Here is a 20,652-nt window from a genome sequence, read left to right as displayed (position 1 = left end):
ATCAGACATTAAAACCTTCCTACTCATCCATCATCTCTCCCCTTCAGTCATGATCTTGTTCTCCGTGTCTTTCCTTCTCCCCTCCCGCTCTGTGTGCCCACACCTCTTTAGCTACTAAATTAGGTGACCTATATGGTCCAGCAAAATTTTTATGATAGTTGTATACAAAATATGTAAAAAATTGTCTGACTATGGGTTATTGTGTACTTTTCCTATGTACTTTTAATGGATTCTTATCTGGCATAAGATGCTACATGTGTATCTAAGGGTGTAGGGGAAAATATATTCTATTATTTGAGTATGTGATCATAGAATTACAATCTGTATTATAAACACATGCACACAAAGAAGCAGAGTTAAATTTGCATTAGCAATCTCAACTTTGGCATTCCAGACTTTCAGTTGCTTAATGGTCAGGTATAACTTTCTTTAAACTTTTATTATTATTATTAAAAAAAAAAAAAGATTAGGAGTTTCATTCCTGAAGACTTCTAAGCACTTCTGGCTTGCAACAAATTGTGTGTACACCTCTACCCCGATAAAACGCGACCCAATATAACATGAATTCGGACACAATGTGGTAAAGCAGCACTCCGGGGGGGGGGGGGGGGGGGGGGGAACTGTGCGCTCCAGCGGATCGATAGAACGCAGTTTCACCTATAACGCAGTAAGATATTTTGGCTCCCGAGGGCAGCGTTATATCGGGGTAGAGGTGTAATTTCCATTATCTGGAAATAAGTGTCTAAAAAACACATTTATATTATTCCTATTCCTACACATTGGCATCTTCCCTTTTAAGTTTCTAAATTGCATTTCTCTTCCAAACCCCTAATGCAAGACCGAGAAAAAGCTCAAACTCCCTCCCACCAGGAAATTTGTTTTCAGGAAGAAAATGTGAGGTAGAGTGCTTCACAAATACAGCCTTAACAGCTACTGAAACTGCTATACTGCATCTATACCCAGGAAAAAATACCTATTTTAGAGCATTTTATTATCCATGTAATTATAGACTAATTTTTTTTTTTAAAAGCACACACCTGTGAGATTAAAACCCCTCTTATGTATGCTTCATATTTACATGAAGTCACTATCCTACTTAGTTTGCTGCTTAGAGCTGTACCTGCAGCCTCTTCTTGCAGCTCACTCTCTTTTAGGATTGCAACTTTACAGCTGGGCAAAAGCAGAATTCTTCCTAGCCCCATCAGCAAGAGACAGCCTATTGCCGAGCCATGCTCTTTCACTAGTTGCAGATGGAAACAAGAATTCACTTTGTACTATTGCTGCTTCCTTACACTATCCCTCACTGCTCCTGGCTGACTGAAGAGGAGAGAGAGAACATGGGGAACTGGGCCAAAATGTGGCCTTGTGGAAACCCTATTATCACAACTGCTCTTCTATTTTTCAGTTTTCCTTAGTGCCCTCCAGTTCTGTCTCCTTTGATTCATTTTTTGAAAAGTATGATTATAACCAACACTGGCACAGCCCCTTGCTAACAACTTGTTGTTTATTTGGGAAGCCACCACCTTCAAATGGACAGTATTTCTGATAGTGTGTAATCAGGTATGGAGATTAGGTGTAGCCCAGTAGTCACTAAAATACAAAGCCAAGGAACTTCTAAAATGCTTAAATAAAGTAAATCATAACCAAGTAAAAGCTCAAACAAACAGTCAGGAGGAGCCACTTAAAACGGTCTGTAAAGCATGCAGCACTATTGACCTGGGCTCACAGATTCACAGTTATAAATCCAAGAGCTCCTTAGTATCCTCACAAATGCAGTTATAAGCCTCCGTGCCATGCAGTATTCCCTCCCAGGACTCAACAGTAACCTCACTAATGTTCAGATAAATCCTAACACACTGAAGTCACTTTGTTATCAGGCAATTATACACAATGGTCACTCTCCTGTGACCTCTGCTAACGTTTAGCTGAAATGCTATTGATTTGAGCAAACTGACGACAGCAATGCTGGATAAGAAACAATTTCTTTAACACAGAGAAATAAGGCATCTATAAATTAAAATTAGTACATTGCTTTTCTAATTTTGTAACTTACCAAGCTTAGTGGCTCCCTCTGGTGGATATTCAGGAAACTGACCCTCAGATGGGACGCTTACTGTACGTCGCAGGCACCGCCCTTTGGTAGATTCTGCCTGCTGCTCCTGTACCCCCTCCACAGGCATCTACAGAAAAAGATACCAACATCTTTAATTTGTCATTATATATTTCTTCTAATACTCAGTCTCAATGAGATTTGTTTAATTTTTCACTGATCTGGCAATAATATTCAGACAGGATGCAACAGATCCAACCTTACGACAAAATTCTGGAGAGGTTACAATCCAGAAAAGGGGAAGTACGTTTATTATAAAAGAAGTGAGCTACCAGGAAATGCAACTACGCAGAGAGACTTGTGCATAGCACACAGAGGTACACGTGTCTGTGCCAAAAAGACACCAAGCAACAAAAACAAACAACATATACAATTACAAGGTAAATCTTGTACCTGGAAACTTGATTTCACATTTCTGAGGGCCAAGAGCCATTGGTCTGAAGTGCTACTCATTTCCATACTGTTAAAATCAGGCAGAATTTACTAATCAGATTACAAGGCTTCTTAAACCCAAGGCCTCAAGACTCTACAAAAGCATGAAGTAACTACTGCCAACAAAGACACACAGTCATTACAATCAACTATAACAGAGGACTGGAATCAAGATACTGTACTTGGATAGATGGACCAATGTTCTGATCAGTATGGCATACAAAAAGGACAGAGGAACTTTTGAATGAAGGTTGTTACTGATGAGAAGGAGATGGAAGATGCCTGAAATATTTTATGAATATTATATATACAACTCTGTGTTTGATTGTTATAGCATTTGCTATATGATTACTAAGGGTTAATGCAGGCTTATTCAGATTTATTAATTGCTAAAGGTTATACATGGGTTAGCATGCACACAGATAAGAGTGTGGAGAAACTTCTGATAGCCACCCATTTACCAATAATTAAGGGACAACACAGAATCAACTGCTTGGAACTCTTCCCCCCCTCCCCCCCCCAAACCGCATAAATTGGTTTGGCCAAGTTCAATAGAGGCAGGGAGACAAAGAGATTTGGGACTGATGAAAGGTCTGCCCCTGAAGACAGAGAGAGACTCAGGGACAGTGAGGAAGCAGACTGAACCTCAGTTCCCAGATGTGGAGGTGTCTGGATAAGCCAGATCTACCTAAGCTTTAGGTCAGGCCAATACGAGATATGTGTGCAGAGTGTTGCATTACTAACCCTTTGCTTTTGTTATGGTCTGTTCTGGCTATTGAGACTGAATACTTTGTTTTGAAAAAGGTCACAGCTCCTGAAGAGAAAACTGGCAGGGCTCTAACCCAGTCGGGTCTGCTGAGGAAGTCAGTCAGTTCACAGGGTGCTATATCCCATGACCCAGTCTGAGAGTCAGGGAGGAATTCCTCAATTTTCCCAGAGAGATGAAGGCAAGAGGTCTATCACCTGCAGGGTTGCACTCAGAGTTACTGAGAGACTGAAAATGCAGCTATCCCTGAACCATGACAATTGGTTCCCTTTGTTGGACTACCCCCCTACAATAGGTAGACTGCTACCAATGTCTGTATTTTCAGTTGCTTATATATTTCCATTATAGACCACTATTTTCAGTTATTTAGATATTTCCTTAAGTTTCACTGACTGGGCTGAAATTTTCTGTATCTAGTTTCTCCATAAGTTTGAGAAAACTTTTGAGCTATAATAGACGTTAAGGAGAGTGAACAAAATTGTTCCTCAACAATAGGGTTACTATAGTTAACAAATTAAAAAAGAGGACCCACTGGCCCCGCCCATTTCCCACCCCAGCCCCGCCCCTTCCCTGCCCCAACTCCGCCCTAACCCCGCTCCCTCCTCCCTCCCACTCCCAGCCACGCGAAAAGGGCTGCCCGAGTGCTACCGGCTTCACGGTTTGCCGGGCAGCCCCCAGACCCTGCGCCCCCGGCTGGCGCTTCCCCAGCACAGCTGGAGCCCAGGAGGGGAAGCGCCCAGCCAGGGGCGCAGGGTCTGGAGGCTGCCCGGCAAACCGTGAAGCCGGTAGCGCTTGGGCTTCGGGCAGCCCCTATGCCTCCGGACCCTGAGCCCCCGGCCGGGCACTTCCCCTCCCGGGCTCCGGCGGCGCAGGGTCCGGAGGCATGGGGGCTGCCCGAAGCCCGTAGCGCTCGGCTCGTAAACAGAGCTGAAGAGTCAGGGGAGGAGCAGAGCCGCCGCGGCTGGAGGCTCTGCTCCTCCCCTGACTCTTCGGCTCTGTTTACGAGCCGAGCTGCCCGAGTGCTACCGGCTTCGGGCAGCCCCCATGCCTCCGGACCCTGCACCGCCGGAGCCCGGGAGGGGAAGTGCCCGGCCGGCGGCTGGGGTCCGGAGGCAAGGGGGCTGCCTGAAGCACATAGCGCTCGGACAGCTCAGCTCTTAAACAGAGCCAAAGAGTCAGGGGAGGAGGAGAGCAGCCGCGGGAGGGGAAGTGTCCGGCCGGCATTTTCCCCGGACACGTTCGGCTTTTTGGCAATTCCCCCCGGACGGGGGTTTGATCGCCGAAAAGCCAGACATGTCCGGGAAAAACCGGACGTATGGTAACCCTACTCAACAAACAAATTCTTGCCACCTTTTTTGAATAGCTCTGCATATGAAAGGACTGTAGGTAGAAAACTGATGTTTTAGCAGGGGAATAGTCCTTTGTCAGTGGTTACTAAGTGCTCTAGTGAAAACTGGCTGAGATTTGACAGAATTAGAAAACACTGAAAAAAATGCAAACTTCAGACATGCACAGCAATTATTTTATACAATATTTTTTAAACAATGACTCTAAAGGAGACCTGGCCTCATGGGAAACTGCACTAGCAGCGTACCACCAATCTGGAACTATGCAGTTTTTTTCCCCCTTTCCAAATTACTTATTCTATAAATTTTCAATTAAAAATTAACTATGAGACATTAATTCTGCACAGATAAGCACTCAAAAGTCAAGAAATGTAACTTAGTCTACCTTCTTGTGCATATGACACTGAGATACAGTCTTTAATTGCATGGTCACATAATATTTCACATTACACACAGGATCATGTTCTTTATATGGTTGTAGGAAAAAATGTCATCTTATAATTTGTGGAGTGAAAAACTCAGCCTCACTGTGCACCTTACACATAAATGTCTTTTATTGTTCCTGTCTGGCATAACACAAAGTAACAGTAATAGCAAAAGATATTGGTAATTTGTATCAAAGGCATATAAAATATGAATAATATGTTGTATTTGAGAAATGTATGTGATCATCTAGTTATAGATTGTACCTTAAGGGCTCATGCAATCTTAGCTCCGGCATTTTCTGACTTTTGAGTACTTAATTGTGCAATATTAACATTTCTCTTAAGGTCTTCTTTTTAAATGTAATTTAATACTATGCTTGTCTGTTGCCTCCTTCAAGCATTGCTCATTTTTTCAAAATAAATTTCTCAATTCCCTCATGGATATTCTATTTGAAACTTTATAGTTTGATGGTGGATTTTTACTCAGACGATTTGATGAATGAGGTCTATTTGAGAGAGTATTAGTAAACTAAATGAACACTAATATTTTTGGTTTGTGTTACACTCATTCAAACAAAATCAAATATTAGATTTGCAGTTTTCATTTGCAGACACCATTTAGGCATATTTCCTACTGAATGCTTTTTCATTTCTTTTATCATCTTTATCTCTGCATTTTCTTTTAGATTGCTCTTGTTGAATGCTGCATGTAATATCTTCATAGTATCCTGTGCCCTACTCCACTTAACCTCACCCACAAAGCCTCAAGGTGCTGATTTGTGACAACTACCCTTTAAGCAGACATGCACCACCACTCTAGTTCTAATTCTGTAGTCAATACAGGGAAGCTCACAAGCAAAGGAACTAAGACTAGATTGCTAGTTAGCCCACAAAGTGGATATAGTCCCTTCTCTCTAAATACAGCTTCTCTACACCTTTGTCTATCTTCTTGCATCAGACTCTGCCACCCGGTAACTATTTTTACTTTTACATGACTAACCCTACTAGACCTCAGATCCATCAGTTGAGGCTGGTATCCCTGCATCCATTCTGCTAGCCATGCAAAGGCAGACAATGGGATAATAGGTTTCCCGCTTCTCAGAGGCCGACCTTCCAACAAGGTTTCTAATCTATATTCTTTGTTAGTAGGAGGTCCAAGTTTCTGCAGCTATGCCTAAGCTTAGTTTTCAGCTGTATCATCAATTCACTGTGTCCTAGAGGGGATGATGGCCAGTGGAAGGAGCTATTACTTAGAAAAACAAAAAGGGCAGAAAAGAATCTGTGCAGAAATGCATGAGCGAAATTTACCTGACTCATTGGTCCATGTTTGGTGCTGATACCAGACAGGTATAATAAAATTTAATGAGTGTCTTATCGAGTGAATCTTCGTGATTTTTCAGAGAGATTATTCAATATTTATTCAATAGTTTCTTACAGCATTTTACCAGCTCTGCATCACGTTGAATATACTATTCAACAAGTACCAGTGAAATCCATTAAATAGGACCATTTTCCCCCAGATATTTGAGACCCAACAGTTGCCTAAAACTTGATTAGGGCTCTTTAACTAGTGGCAAGCTTCACAACTCTGATTGCCTTCCACACACACATGAAATCCTAACTTGGGTACTGTAATTAATACAGGTATCAAATATGCCTTGAAGATCTATGAACAGCTACAATCCTCTCTCTGCCCTTTAAACTCTCTGCAGCAAGTAAGATTGACATTGATCACACCATGTATATTCAAAATCTTTAGCTTCCTCTCGGGGAGGATGAGAATCAACATGCCCATCTCAACATGTGAGAAATCTTGTCTGGAAGCATCAATTAAACTGAAGTTGAAGTACACTATTTCCAGGAAAGGCAAGCTCAGATGCTTGAGAAGACTATCGTTAGTCCCTCTAACCAGAGACTCCCATAATTTACATGTGGATGAAACTTCCATCTTTCTTGGTCTAGTTACAGAGAATCCCTAGCCAGGACACAGACAATAATAACTGCCCCTTTTTTCCCCTGTGCCAAGTGCTATACTGTCTCCTATATGTTAACCAAAGGCCAGAGAGGAGTAGAATATGTAAGTTTAGACCAGTTAAAAATAACTTGCTGGATGACTCAAAAAGCTGAATGTTCCAGAGGGCCAACTACCTGATACCCCAAGCAGCCAAATATATCTTTCACCTGAAATTAGAAACTGTACATTTGTCTGCCTAATGAATCAGATCTGTGTCTCTAAGTGAGCAATCTGTCTTATTCCTCCAATGTAACGTCTCAGCCTATGACATGCCCTAAAAGATGTGAAATGAGATATAGATATAATCAGAGAATGTACAATCTAGGAACTATAGGAGATGTTTGCTTGTTCTCTCTAAATTACTGTTGCACTATAGAAGCGATAAGAATTTTAACACACCAGAAGATAAAAGAATACTGAAAGATATAAGCACCTAACCTAGATATAAAACTTTAGAAAAATAGAAGAATTTACTTAAAAATTGGGATATTTGAATTAATCTATGCTAAATTCTGAAATACAATTTTGGAAGTCAATCAGATATAAAAAGCCTCCGAAAAGTAAAGGATTGAAGACATTTCTTGTAGACTGATGCCATCTACTGGATATGAATGGAAGAAGCAGAGAAAGTAAGAGCTGAAAGCTGAGTGCCCACCTGACCACTGCCCAATAGGAAGAGGAGGTTACTTACTTGTAACTGGAGGTTCTTTGAGATGTGTGGTCCCTATCTGTGGGACCTGAGGTGAACTGAGTTGGGGCTGTGCTCTGGGGCTAAAAATATCAATGTAGGCATTTCTGCTCAGGCTGGAACCCAGGCAGGAACGTCTACACAGCTACTTTTAGCCTCCTAGTGTGAGCCTGAGTCCATTGACCTGGGCTCTGAGATTCGCTGATGCAGTTTTTTGTATATAGGCAGCATAGACATACGTTAAGAGCATTGCCCTTCTCCAATGGACTTGGGAACAATATAAACCTGAGGCCACAGTGTGGACCCCAGAGTCTGCTAAACCTCTGTGACCAAACTGGCCTAAGAGACAAATGATAAGCAATTGCTTTTAATATTCTTGTTTTTATCATACCAAATCATTCAACTATCAGGAACCACAATCTTAAAAGTTCATTCAAAACAGTTGCATCCTTATTTACAGAGAAAAGTACTGGAAATATAAGAAGTGTATTACAGGTAGAGAATTGATAATTGATAATTATTAGTAAATATAATAAGAAAATCTTAGTGATTTGTATTGTTCCCTGGTATAGCTGCTGGGCTCCCAACACTGGTCTATGTTAATTTCTTACAAGACTGCATGTATGTTTTGTGTTCAGTACATGCCTAGAACATTTGTTGTGTCCACATTGACTGATTAATTGTATACTTATGATTGATTGTATACATATGTGGTCCTGGATGCATTAATAAACTGTTGCTTGGTTAAGAATAACCAAGTGTCCTGATCTGAGAAACACTGTCCAAGTTAAATGTAGGCCTGGAAAGAACCAAGTGTTAAAATTAGTCAACTAGCGCTCCTTAGACTTAGCAAAAAAGGGATTATCATAGTTAGACTCCACTCAATACTGGCTATAACACTTATAATTCGCAAATCTAATTTGTTAGATTTCAGCTTTAAAATCTAACTGGCACCTTGGCGAATTCATAAAACTGACCTCTATTCATGCTTACTCTGCTTCTTCAGATTACCAGAAAGTAGCATCTATCTTGAATTCAAAGAAGAGGAGGTTACTCACCCTGTGCAGTAACTGACGTTCTTTGAGATGAGTGTCCCTGTGGGTGCTCCACTCTAGGTGTTGGCGTGTCCCTGCGCCTTCACTCGGAGACTTTTCGTAGCAGTACTCGTACTGGCCACACATGCGCAGAGGCTGCCCCCTGCAGTGAGTCTAGGATAATAGTGCGCATGCGTGGCCAATCTCCTCAGTTCCTTCTCTACAACGGAGGCTACCCCAACTCTGAAGTAGAGGGGAGGAGGGTGGGTAGTGGAGCACCCACAGGGACACTCATCTCGAAGAATGTCAGTTACTGCACAGGGTGAGTAACCTCCTCTTCTTCTTCGAGAGATGTCCCTGTGGGTGCTCCACTCTAGGTGACTTAAAAGCCGTGTATCTTAAGGAGGTAGGGACTTCGGATCTGATAGGAACGCCGTTGATAGTACAGCCCTGCCCAAACGTATATCAGATAGAGGGCCTTGAGTAAGGGCATAGTGTTTAACAAATGTGTGCTCAGAGGACCAGGTAGCTGCTTTACAGATATCAGCCAGGGGAACTTTGCGTAAGAATGCTACAGAGGCAGCCATAGATCTAGTGGAGTGTGTTCTGATGCCGTCTGGAGGTGTAACTTTCTTCATCTGATAACACAACCGGATGCACTGAGAAATCCAGTTCGAAAGTCTCTGGGTAGAAATAGGTGTACCTCTGGAACGCTCCGCGATGGAAACAAAAAGTCTGGAAGAATTTCTAAAAGGTTTGGTTCTATCCAAATAGAAGGACAAGGCCCTGCGTACGTCTAGTGTATGCATTGAGGCTTCGAACGAGTTCGCATGTGGCTTCGGGAAAAAGGTTGGTAAGTGAATCGGCTCATTAATGTGGAATGAGGAGTGTACTTTAGGAAGAAAATTGGGGTGTAACCTGAGGGTAACCTTGTCTTTGAAAAATATCGTATATGGTGGGTCTGCCATAAGAGCTGCTATTTCTCCTGCCCGCCTGGCGGAGGTAATTGCCACTAAAAATGCTGTTTTCATCGAAAGGTGTAAAAGGGAACACATGGCTAGGGGTTCAAATGGTTGTTGGGTTAGGCAAGAGAGAACTAGATGAAGGTCCCACGGGGTGGTGGGTGGTTTTATGTCTGGGTATAGGGTTTGGAGTCCCTTGAGGAAGCGCTTGGTGATAGGATGAGCAAATACGGAAGTACCATCAATTTTGTCATGAAAAGTTGTAATAGCAGCTAAATGGACCCTGATGGAACTGGAAGAAAGGCCGGATTGCTTAAGGTCCAATAGGTAGTCAAGTATGAGCTGAAGAGGTGCTGACGTGGGACTAAGTTGTTTAGTTGAACACCAGTGTGTGAATCGTTTCCACTTACATAGATAGGTGGTGCGAGTAGATTGTGTTCTGCTATGCAGGAGCACTCTTTGAACTTGTTCAGAACAATCTAGTTCATTTTGGGAGAACCATGTAGGAACCATGCTTTGAGGTGGAGCATGGATAAGTTGGGGTGAAGAAAACGGCCGTGTTGTTGTGATAGGAGGTTCGGAATGAGAGGCAAGGGGATTGGTGGTCGAATGGACATTTTGGTGAGAAACGGAAACCAGGGCTGTCTGGGCCATGATGGGGCAATTAGGATCACCTTGGCGCCATCTGTTCGTATTTTTATCAGGACCCTGTTCAGAACCGGTATCGGGGGAAACGCATACAGTAAGTTTTGGTGCCATGGGATCATGAATGCGTCTCCCAGGGAATGTTTGCCTAGCCCTGCTCTGGAGCAAAAATTGGGACATTTCTTGTTTTTTGCAGTTGCAAAGAGGTCTATTGCTGGGTAGCCCCAAATGCGAAATATGTTGCGAATGGTGTGCTCATTTAATTCCCATTCGTGATCCCACGGGAAACGTCTGCTTAGTTCGTCCGCTGTGGTATTCATCACTCCAGGAAGGTAGGCTGCTGATACCCGGATGTTGTTCGCAATGCACCAGTTCCAGAGTTTCATAGCCTCTGTGCACAGAGGCTGGGATCGAGCTCCCTCCTACCTGTTCACGTAGAACATGCATGCAATATTGTCTGTCATTATGCGTACGTGTTGGTTCTTGATCAGTGGTAGGAACTGACGGCACGCATTGCGAATGGCTCGAAGTTCTAGGACATTTATATGGAGAGAGGTCTCGGTTGAAGACCAAAGCCCCTGGGCTGTGTGGTGAGACATGTGTGCACCCCATCCTGTCAGAGATGCATCGGTCGTCAGTATGAGGGATGGAGCCTGCTGAAGAAAGGGGACTCCAGAGCAGAGGTTGGAGTGAATTGTCCACCACTGTAGAAAATCTTTGACTCGGGCAGGTATGGAGAGAGTCTTGTTTAGAGGGTGCACATTCGGTCTGTACACCGTGGCCAACCACGCTTGGAAGCACCTCATATATAGACGTGCATTTTGAACGACGGAGGTGCACGAGGCCATGTGACCTAGTATTTGTAGGCAGTCCTGGACAGTCACCTGGGGACTGTTGCGAATCCTTGTGGCTAGTTGACTTATAGAATTGAAGCAGGCTGGTGGGAGAGATGCCAACCCCGTCCGGGAGTCGAGGTATGCCCCTATGAACTCCAGATGTTGGGTGGGGTATAATGTGGATTTGTTTTTGTTTACTTGCAGGCCTAAAGATAGGAAACAATCGATGGTAAGCCGTATGGATCGGAGAGCTTCGTCGAACGTTGAAGCTTTGAGGAGGCAATTGTCTAGGTAAGGAAATATTACGACCCCTTGTTTTCTGAGGTAGGCTGTAACTACGGCTAGGATCTTGGAAAAAACACGGGGGGCCGTGGACAGTCCGAAAGGGAGAACCCTGTATTGGAAATGTGTGGAGCCGAGAGTAAAGCGTAGGAATCGTCTGTGGGACGGGTGTATAGTCACATGAAAATAGGCATCCTGTAGGTCGAGGGCTGAAAACCAGTCGCCCTGCTCCAGCGCTGGGATTATAGTGGTGAGAGTGACCATCTTGAACTTTTGCTTTTTGACAAATTTGTTGAGCCGCCTGAGGTCGAGGATTGGTCGCCATCCCCCATTTTTCTTCTCTGTTAAGAAATAATGGGAGTAAAAACCCTTCCCTCTGTGTCGTTCTGGCACAGTTTCTACTGCTCCCAGTTGAAGGAGATGCTGCACTTCTTGGAAGAGTAGTTGCTCGTGAGATGGGTCCCTGAAGAGGGACGGGGAGGGTGAGGAAGGGGATGGCCTATCCAATTGTAACTACCTCTATGACCCATTTGTCGGATGTAATTTTCTGCCATTGATGAGAGAATGGTCGTAGGCGGTGTCCAAAGATAGGTGTGCCGGCTGAAGTGGGAACGCTGTTTTCTAAACCCTCGACCAATGCTTCAAATCTGCCTATTAGTTGGAGGGGGTTGCAGCGCCCCTGTAGAATTAGGACGACGACACTGGAATCTTGGTCTTTGGCGTTGTTGTTGCTGTTGTTGTTCCTGTGGTCGATAGGAGTGTTGTGAAAATGTGGGGTAGCGTGGTCGGTGATAAGGTTGGTATCTATATTGTCGTCTTCTGGTCGCAGGTGGCTGGAGGCCTAGGGACCGGAGGGTTGCTCTTGCGTCCTTCATCGAATGCAGCATGTCGTTTGTGGTGGAGGCAAAAAGTTTTTCCCTGTCGAAGGGAAGATCTTCAATGGTGCTCTGGACCTCTCGAGGGAAGAAGGAGGAAGAGAGCCATGAGCCCCGTCGCATGACCACTGCTGTGGCGGTCGACCTTGCTGCAGTGTTAGCTACATCGAGGGCCGCTTGGAGAGCGGTGCGTGATATGGTTTGTCCCTCGGAAACCAGAGCTGTGAAGTGTTGTTTCTTCTGTTCTGGGATGTGATCAATAAAATCCATGAATTTATTATAGTTTTTGTGGTCATATTTTGCAAGGACTGCGGTATAATTAGCTATGCGAAATTGTAGCGTCGAGGATGCATATACTTTACAGCCAAAGAGGTCCAGGCGTTTACTGTCCTTGTTGGCTGGGGTGGAGTGGGCGTACTGTTGTTTGGCCCTCTGGTTTGCTGCGTCCACTACCAATGAGTTTGGCACCGGATGGGTAAAAAGGAATTCAGAGCCCTTTGAAGGAATGACTTCCTGTCCGCTTGTTTACAGGTAGGTAGGCTAGTGGTTGGATTCTGCCAGATGGATTTAGCGGGTTCTAAAAGGGCTATGTTGATTGGTAATGCCACTCTAGAGGAAGAAGAGGGCTGCAAAATGTCTGTTAGTTCATGCCGTTGTTCAGTGACTTCCTCTAAGTTAATTTTCAAGTCACCTGCAGCTCTTTTAAAGAGGCCTTGGAATTTGGTATAGTCATCCGACGGAGTTGGAGGAAGGGGAAGTAAGGCTTCCTCAAGCGTTACGTCGGACTCTGCTGGAATAGGAACAGGACTCAGTTGCTCCTGGGAGTGTGACGGTGCTGCCTGGTATCTTATGTCACTGGCAGGTCCGTCACGAGGCAGTGCTAAACCGGTGTTGCACCTGGTCGAAGTGCTGTAGCGCATGTGTTCTCAGGGGTACAATGCCCATGGTGCCCAACATTGCCAAGGTGGTGGGTAGGGCATAGGTGTTGCCATCCAAGGGTTCACTCCCCATGGGGCAGGATACTGAGGACAGGCTAAGGTAGTTTTTTTGTAACCCCTGTTGATCTGGGTCTGGGAGTCTTGATATGGAGAAAAAACTGCCTGTGGATCAGTTTCCTCCTCACTGGAGGAAGGTTGTTCTGATCCTGAATCCAGCATTGGAGAAAAACAGGCATTTATCAGGGGAGACTGCAGAATAGGTGAGACCAATAGATCTGCTGTCTGAGTGAATTGAAAAGGTGAGGCTCCTGCATGAGGTGAAAGCTGCGGAGGAGGAAGTTGCCCTGAGGGAACATTCCTCTGAGCAGGGGTTTTTCCTTTGATCTCCCTGTCAGCCTGTGCCGGCAGTTGCCGGTGCCGTGGTAGGTGCCGGGGGGACAACATCAGCCCGCACAGGGTCAGGCAAGGCTGGAAATGTCGGCACCGTGTTCGTCTCGGTGCCGAACGGCACCATAAACGAGGCAGGCAACTGAAAGCCTGAAGCTAGGGTTACCATTCGTCCGGATTTACCCGGACATGTCCTCCTTTTTGTGCTAAAAATAGCATCTGGGGGGAATTTGTAAAGCACTCACAATGTCCGGGATTTCCCCCCCGCAGAGCAGAGCGAGCGGCTGGGAGGGCTGCAGGGAAGTCCCGGGCTGGACTCAGGAGCAGCTGTAGAGGAGCCGGATCCGCCCTGCATTCTGAGCCGGCAGCTCCCTTGCAGCCCAGTCCGGCAGCACTGTGCAGGACCAGACCGGGTTTTGTTGTGCAGGGCCAGGGACCGGGTTTTGTTGTGCTGGGGAGCTCAGCCACGTGTCCGGCTCGGCTGCACAGAGCCCAACACTCTGTTCTGAGCAGCAGGGTAAGGAGGTCAGGGGGCAGGAAGGTTCTGGAGGTGGCAGTCAAGAAACGGGGGGGGCTTTTTGGGGGGAGTAGAGAAAGTTTTGGGCAGTCAGGGTACAGGTAGGGGGTAGGGTCCTGGGGGGCAGTTGGGGGGGGTCTTAGGAGGGGGCAGTTAGGGGACAAGGAACAGGGAGTCTTAGGTAGGGGGTGGGGTTCTGGAGGGCAGTTAGGAGCAGGGGTCCCAGGAGGGGGCAGTCAGGGGACAAGGAGCAGGGGGGGAGTGTTTGGGAGTTCTGGGGGGGGCTGTCAGGTGGCAGGGGTGGGGAGATGGATCGGAGCAGTCAGGGGACAGGGAGCAGAGGGGTTTAGATGGGTTGGGAGTTCTGGGGGGGGCTGTCAGGGGGTGGGGAGTGGTTGGATGGGGCGTGGGAGTCCCAGGGGTCTGTCTGGGGGTGGGGGTGTGGATAAGGGTTGGGGCAGTCAGGGGACAAGAGGCAGGGAGGCTTAGATAGGGAGTGGAGTCCTGGGGGGCAGTTAGGGGCAGGGGTCCCAGGAGGGGGCAGTCAGGGGACAAGGAACAGGGGGAGGGTTGGGGGTTCTGGGGGGGCGGGAAGTGGGAGGGGCAGGGGCGGGGCTAGGGCGGGGCTCCTCCCGTCCTCTTTTTTTCTTGCTGAAATATGGTAACCCTACCTGAAGCCTCGGCACCGGAGCTTCGCGCCGCCGCCGCAGCCTGAAGCGGCTTTCGTGCGGTGCCTGAGGAGCCCGGCTCTTCAAAAGTGCTGAGGCGAGGAAACACAGGCAGGGAAACTGTTGACCTGCCTGAGGCACTTTTGTGCCTCACCAACTTCTTTGCTGGAGAGGGCTGCCCCTTTTTTGTAGCTTTCTTCAGTTTTTTTGAAGCAGGGGGGCTCTGGCGGGCAGTAGAGCTGGAGTCGGCTCCTGGGTCTGAAACTGACTCGATAGACTTCTGCAGGAGGAGCAGTTTCAGTTTAAGCTCCCTGTCCTTTCGTGCCCTGGAACTGAGTTTGGTACAGTGGGCACATTTTTGGGGAATGTGTGTTTCCCCCAGGCATTTTATACAATGAGAGTGGCCATCAGAGAGCGGAATAGCGTCCTTACACGTAGAGCAGCGCTTAAAGCCTGTGGAGCCAGGCATGGTAGAAGCGGCTGCGGCTGAGAGAAATTTTTTTTTTTTTTAAACAGATAAAAGAACTAATGAGCTACACTAACAAGAACTGACAACAAACTAACTACTAGAACAGGTAATAGTAACAAAGTGAGGGATTTCCTAACGAGTCTGCTGAGCTCCGTCTCAGGCCGGGGACGGTAGAGAAGGAACTGAGGAGATTGGCCACGCATGCGCACTATTATCCTAGACTCACTGCTGGGGGCAGCCTCTGCGCATGTGTGGCCAGTACGAGTACTGCTACGAAAAGTCTCCGAGTGAAGGCGCAGGGACGCACCAACACCGAGAGTGGAGCACCCACAGGGACATCTCTCGAAGAAGAACCCACAGATCTCATCCATACTTTCTAACCCTTAAGAACGGGTTTTTTTTTTTCTCCCCTCCCCTTTTGTTCAGTTTTTAGCATTGTAAAGACTATGTAAAAAAAAAGAAGCCTCTCATGGTTTTAACCAAAAACATATAGTAACTCCTTGCTTAACGTTGTAGTTATGTCCCTGAAAAAGGCTACTTTAAGCAAAACGACGTTAAGCAAATCCAATTTCCCTATAAGAATTAATGTAAATGGGGGGGGTTAGGTTCCAGAGAAATTTTTTTTTGCCAGACAAAAGACTGACATATATATATATATATATATATACACACACACACACACATACATATACACACACACACACACACACTTTAATACTGTACACAGCAATGATGATTGTGGATGTTGGTTGAGGTGGTGGAGTCAGAGGGTGGAATATTTCCCAGGGAATGCCTTACTGCTAAATGATTAATGAGCACTCGGCTGAGCCCTTAAGGGTTAACACATTGTTGTTAATGTAGCCTCACACACTACAAGGCAGCACAAATGGAGGGAGGAGAGACAGCATGGCAGAAAGACAGACACACACTGTGTGTGTGTGTGTGTGTGTGTGTCTGTGTGACAGAGAGAGAGAGATGAGCATTGCCCTTTTAAGAATGCTGATACCACTCTAAGTACACTGCCTTTTTAAGTAGATCAGCAAGTTGAGATAGCAGCGGCTGCCAGCAAACTCCGTCCTGCACCCTGTCATGTCCCCGCTTGCTCTGTGGAGATGGGGTACAGGAGCAGGGGGCAGGAGCGGGAAGAGGGGGACACCCTGACATTAGCACCCCTCTCCCCCCTCCCCTTTGCACAGCAAGCAGGAGGCTCCCGGGAGCAGCTTCAAGGCAGAGGGCAGGAGCAGCATATGGCAGAGGGGGGACAGCTGAACTGCCCGGCAATCAGGGCCGGCTCCAGGTTTTCTGCCACCCCAAGCGGCGGGGGGAAAAAGAAAACAAAAAAGCCGATCGGCGGCACTTCGGTGGCAGCTCAAGCGCACCACTCCATTCTCCGGAGGCATGTCCTTCACTGCCTCTCTTCCTCTTTGGCACCACTTCAGCGGCAGCTCAAGGAGGAAGAGAGGGACTGAGGGGCCTGCTGCCGAATTCCTGCCAAAGAAAATTCGGACGTGCCACCCCAGTAGCGGACGGACTGCTGCCCCTTTCTATTGGCTGCCCCAAACACCTGCTTCCTTAGCTGGTGCCGGCCCTGCTGGCAATTGATAGCCTGCTGGGCGGCTGCCGCACAGGGAACCTAGGGGAGCTGATGAGGGACTGCCAGTCCACCCTGGTTCCAAGCCCCCACCAGCTAGCTCCAACGGGCTGCTCTTTCTGCAAGCAGTGGACAAAGCAGGTGGCTGCCAAACAACGTTATAAGGGAGCATTGTGCAACTTTAAATGAGCATGTTCTCTAATTGATCAGGAACGCAACAACGAAACAACATTAACCAGGACGACGTTAAGTGAGGAGTTACTGTACATAAAGAAGGAACTAAATGAAATATCACAGTTCAGACCAAAATTAACCACACTTATTTTAGTTCCCCGCCCCCCCCCCCCCCAAAAGTCATTTAAAAAGCAACACATTGATACAAAGGGATAGGGGTTCAAGAATGCCAATCTCTTTCATTCTCTCTACTTGTTATGTAATGTTTACATAGCACCACAAACTCGAATTTACACAGCCCTGTATAGAAATACAGGCAACGCTGTCCCTGCCCTGAAGAGATTATAATCTAAATAGACAAAAGCAAGGAATTATGAAAAACGATGAAGAAAGGGCAAGGGAAGAAATAATTCTGACAAATAAAAGAGTATGAAGTTGAAATTCCAGGATTTATTTTTAAGTTGTGACTAAGGTAGTGCTAAAGAGGATGAGATAGCATTGGTGAGAAGGTCAACAGTTGAAAGTTAGCAGTTGTGTTTATGGTTGCTTTACATGACAATATTTCACCTGTCCTGTTTATGTAACACTTTAAAAATCAGCAAAAGGGTTATATAAATAAAATTTATTATGAAACAAAAGGCAAAAAACTATTATGTACATAGTTTAGTCCTATTCAGTGTCTACTCGGCGCTTCTTGGCTTGTCTCTTGTATTCATTAAATGGAGCATCTCTTGTCACTGTCCAGCAATAGTCTGCAAGCATTGATGGGCTCCATTTGCCCTGATAGCGTTTCTCCATTGTTGCAATGTCCTGGTGAAATCGCTCGCCGTGCTCGTTGCTCACTGCTCCACAGTTCGGTGGAAAAAAAATCTAGATGAGAGTGCAAAAAATGTATCTTTAGTGATATGTTGCAACCAAGGCTTTTGTATGCCTTGAGGAGGTTTTCCACCAACAACCTGTAGTTGTCTGCCTTGTTGTTTCCGAGAAAATTTATTGCCACTAACTGGAAGGCTTTCCATGCCGTCTTTTCCTTGCCACGCAGTGCATGGTCAAATGCATCATCTCGAAGAAGTTCACGAATCTGAGGACCAACAAAGACACCTTCCTTTATCTTAGCTTCACTTAACCTTGGAAATTTTCCATGGAGGTACTTGAAAGCTGCTTGTGTTTTGTCAATGGCCTTGACAAAGTTCTTCATCAGACCCAGCTTGATGTGTAAGGGTGGTAACAAAATCTTCCTTGATTCAACAAGTGGTAGATGCTGAACACTTTTCCTCCCAGGCTCCAATGACTGTCGGAGTGGCCAATCTTTCTTGATGTAGTGGGAATCTCTTGCACGACTATCCCATTTGCAGAGAAAACAGCAGTACTTTGTGTATCCAGTCTGCAGACCAAGCAAGAGAGCAACAACCTTCAAATCGCCACAAAGCTGCCATTGATGTTGGTCATAGTTTATGCACCTCAAAAGTTGTTTCATGTTGTCATAGGTTTCCTTCATATGGACTGCATGACCAACTGGAATTGATGGCAAAACATTGCCATTATGCAGTGAAACAGCTTTAAGACTCGTCTTCAATGAATCAATGAACAGTCTCCACTCATCTGGATCGTGAACGATGTTGAGGGCTGCCATCACACCATCGATGTTGTTGCAGGCTACAAGATCACCTTCCATGAAGAAGAATGGGACAAGATCCTTTTGACGGTCACGGAACATGGAAACCCTAACATCACCTGCCAGGAGATTCCACTGCTGTAGTCTGGAGCCCAGCAGCTCTGCCTTACTCTTGGGTAGTTCCAAATCCCTGACAAGGTCATTCAGTTCATCTTGTGTTATGAGATGTGGTTCAGAGGAGGAGGATGGGAGAAAATGTGGGTCCTGTGACATTGATGGTTCAGGACCAGAAGTTTCATCCTCTTCCTCGTCTGACTCAAGTGAGAATGATTCTGGTGCATCAGGATCCGGCAGTCCTTCTCTGTGGGGTACTGGGCGTATAGCTGATGGAATGTTTGGATAATGCACAGTCCACTTTTTCTTCTTTGACACACCTTTCCCAACTGGAGGCACCATGCAGAAGTAACAATTGCTGGTATGATCTGTTGGCTCTCTCCAAATCATTGGCACTGCAAAAGGCATAGATTTCCTTTTCCTGTTCAACCACTGGCGAAGATTTGTTGCACAAGTGTTGCAGCATATGTGTGGGGCTCACCTCTTGTCCTGATCTCCAATTTTGCAGCCAAAATAAAGGTGATAGGCTTTCTTAACCATAGTGGTTATACTGCGCTTTTGTGATGCAAAAGTCACTTCACCACGAACATAGCAGAAGTTATCTGCACTGTTCACACAAGTACGAGGCATCTCTGCTCACTTTGGCTAAACAGAAATGTGTCCCTTTGCAAAATCAAACACTGACAAATAAGAGAGCACGACACTGTATGATTTCTAGAGCTGATATAGGGCAATTTGTTTAGCAGAGTGACGTAAGCTTTGTTATGATTGCATCATCCATGACTTCTAGGAATAACATGATGCAATTCATATCATGTATGATGCAATACCAGCTTCAGATTGCATCATTCATTGTTTTGCCTAAAAAGCAAGTACTGTCCAAACCCAGTCATAGATTTATTCATAGATCCAGTCAAAGATGTATTTTAGTCATTTCTGGTTTAAATTGAGATCCCTTCCCTTTATAACTCACTTATCCTCCGCCATTCCCAAGTCAAGGGTCGTATATACTGACCCAATAGCATATCTTGAAAACTAGAGCCAATCAACAATTTTAAGCATCATTTTCGTTTTCAGTGACCCAGAATTAGTAAAGTTTGACTACATTTATTTCAGAAGCATTTTGGCTGTAGAACAGTGTTATTCTTGTTTGAAACTGTGTTTTCAGTCTAAACAAACTCAAACACAGGGTTAAAGACTCTGAAGAAGAGAGGAAGGTAAGTGGCAGGGGAATCAGGGATCCATACTGTCATTTTAAACTAGCATTATTTACTAAGGGCGTGGCTACACTTGTGAGTTAGAGCGCATTAAAGTAGCCCAGTGCACTCTAACTCATGACCCGTCTACACTGGCAAGGCACGTAGAGCGCTCTGTCTCTGTGGCTAGAGCGCTCCTGGTATTCCACCTAGGCGAGTGGAACAACATTTGATGCGCCCCCACTGAAGCGCTGTGGACGCCAGTGTGGACACCCTCGTCTGTTAATGCGCTCTGATCGGCCTCCAGAAGGTCCCACAATGCCTGTTCTAGCCACTCTGGTCATCACTTTGAACTCTACTGCTCTGCCCTTAGGTGACCAACTGTCAGACCTGCCCTTTAAATTCTCTGAGAATTTTGAAAATCCCCTTCCTATTTGCTCAGCAAGGCGTGGAGTGCTCTCAGCGAATCTTTCCAGGTGACCATGCCTCCATGCGCCAAGCGATCCCCAGTATGGAGCAATGGCGAGATGCTGGACCTCATCAGTGTTTGTGGGAAGGAAGCTGTCCA

At 45.8% G+C, this 20,652-nt stretch overlaps 1 protein-coding gene and 1 long non-coding RNA gene across 9 annotated transcripts in view; one reads left to right on the top strand and one right to left on the bottom strand.

Annotated features, from left to right (window-relative positions):
• The window catches only part of LOC128841787 (uncharacterized), a 61,092-nt gene extending 48,459 nt beyond the window's left edge, over nt 1-12,633 (top strand). The window contains exons 2-3 of the long non-coding RNA XR_008445919.1: nt 11,463-11,549; nt 12,370-12,633. This is a non-coding gene — a long non-coding RNA (uncharacterized LOC128841787). The remainder of the gene's footprint in view (nt 1-11,462; nt 11,550-12,369) is intronic.
• The window catches only part of RASAL2 (RAS protein activator like 2), a 274,328-nt gene that overhangs the window by 114,706 nt on the left and 138,970 nt on the right, over nt 1-20,652 (bottom strand). For all 8 annotated transcript variants that reach the window (XM_054037195.1, XM_054037197.1, XM_054037198.1 and 5 more), the window contains one exon: nt 2,054-2,180. In XM_054037195.1, coding sequence (XP_053893170.1) covers nt 2,054-2,180 — 127 coding nt within the window. The remainder of the gene's footprint in view (nt 1-2,053; nt 2,181-20,652) is intronic.

This window comes from Malaclemys terrapin, chromosome 8, assembly GCF_027887155.1.
Source record: "Malaclemys terrapin pileata isolate rMalTer1 chromosome 8, rMalTer1.hap1, whole genome shotgun sequence".
Taxonomy (NCBI): domain Eukaryota; kingdom Metazoa; phylum Chordata; order Testudines; family Emydidae; genus Malaclemys; species Malaclemys terrapin.
This window is presented reverse-complemented; position numbering and strand designations above follow the sequence as displayed.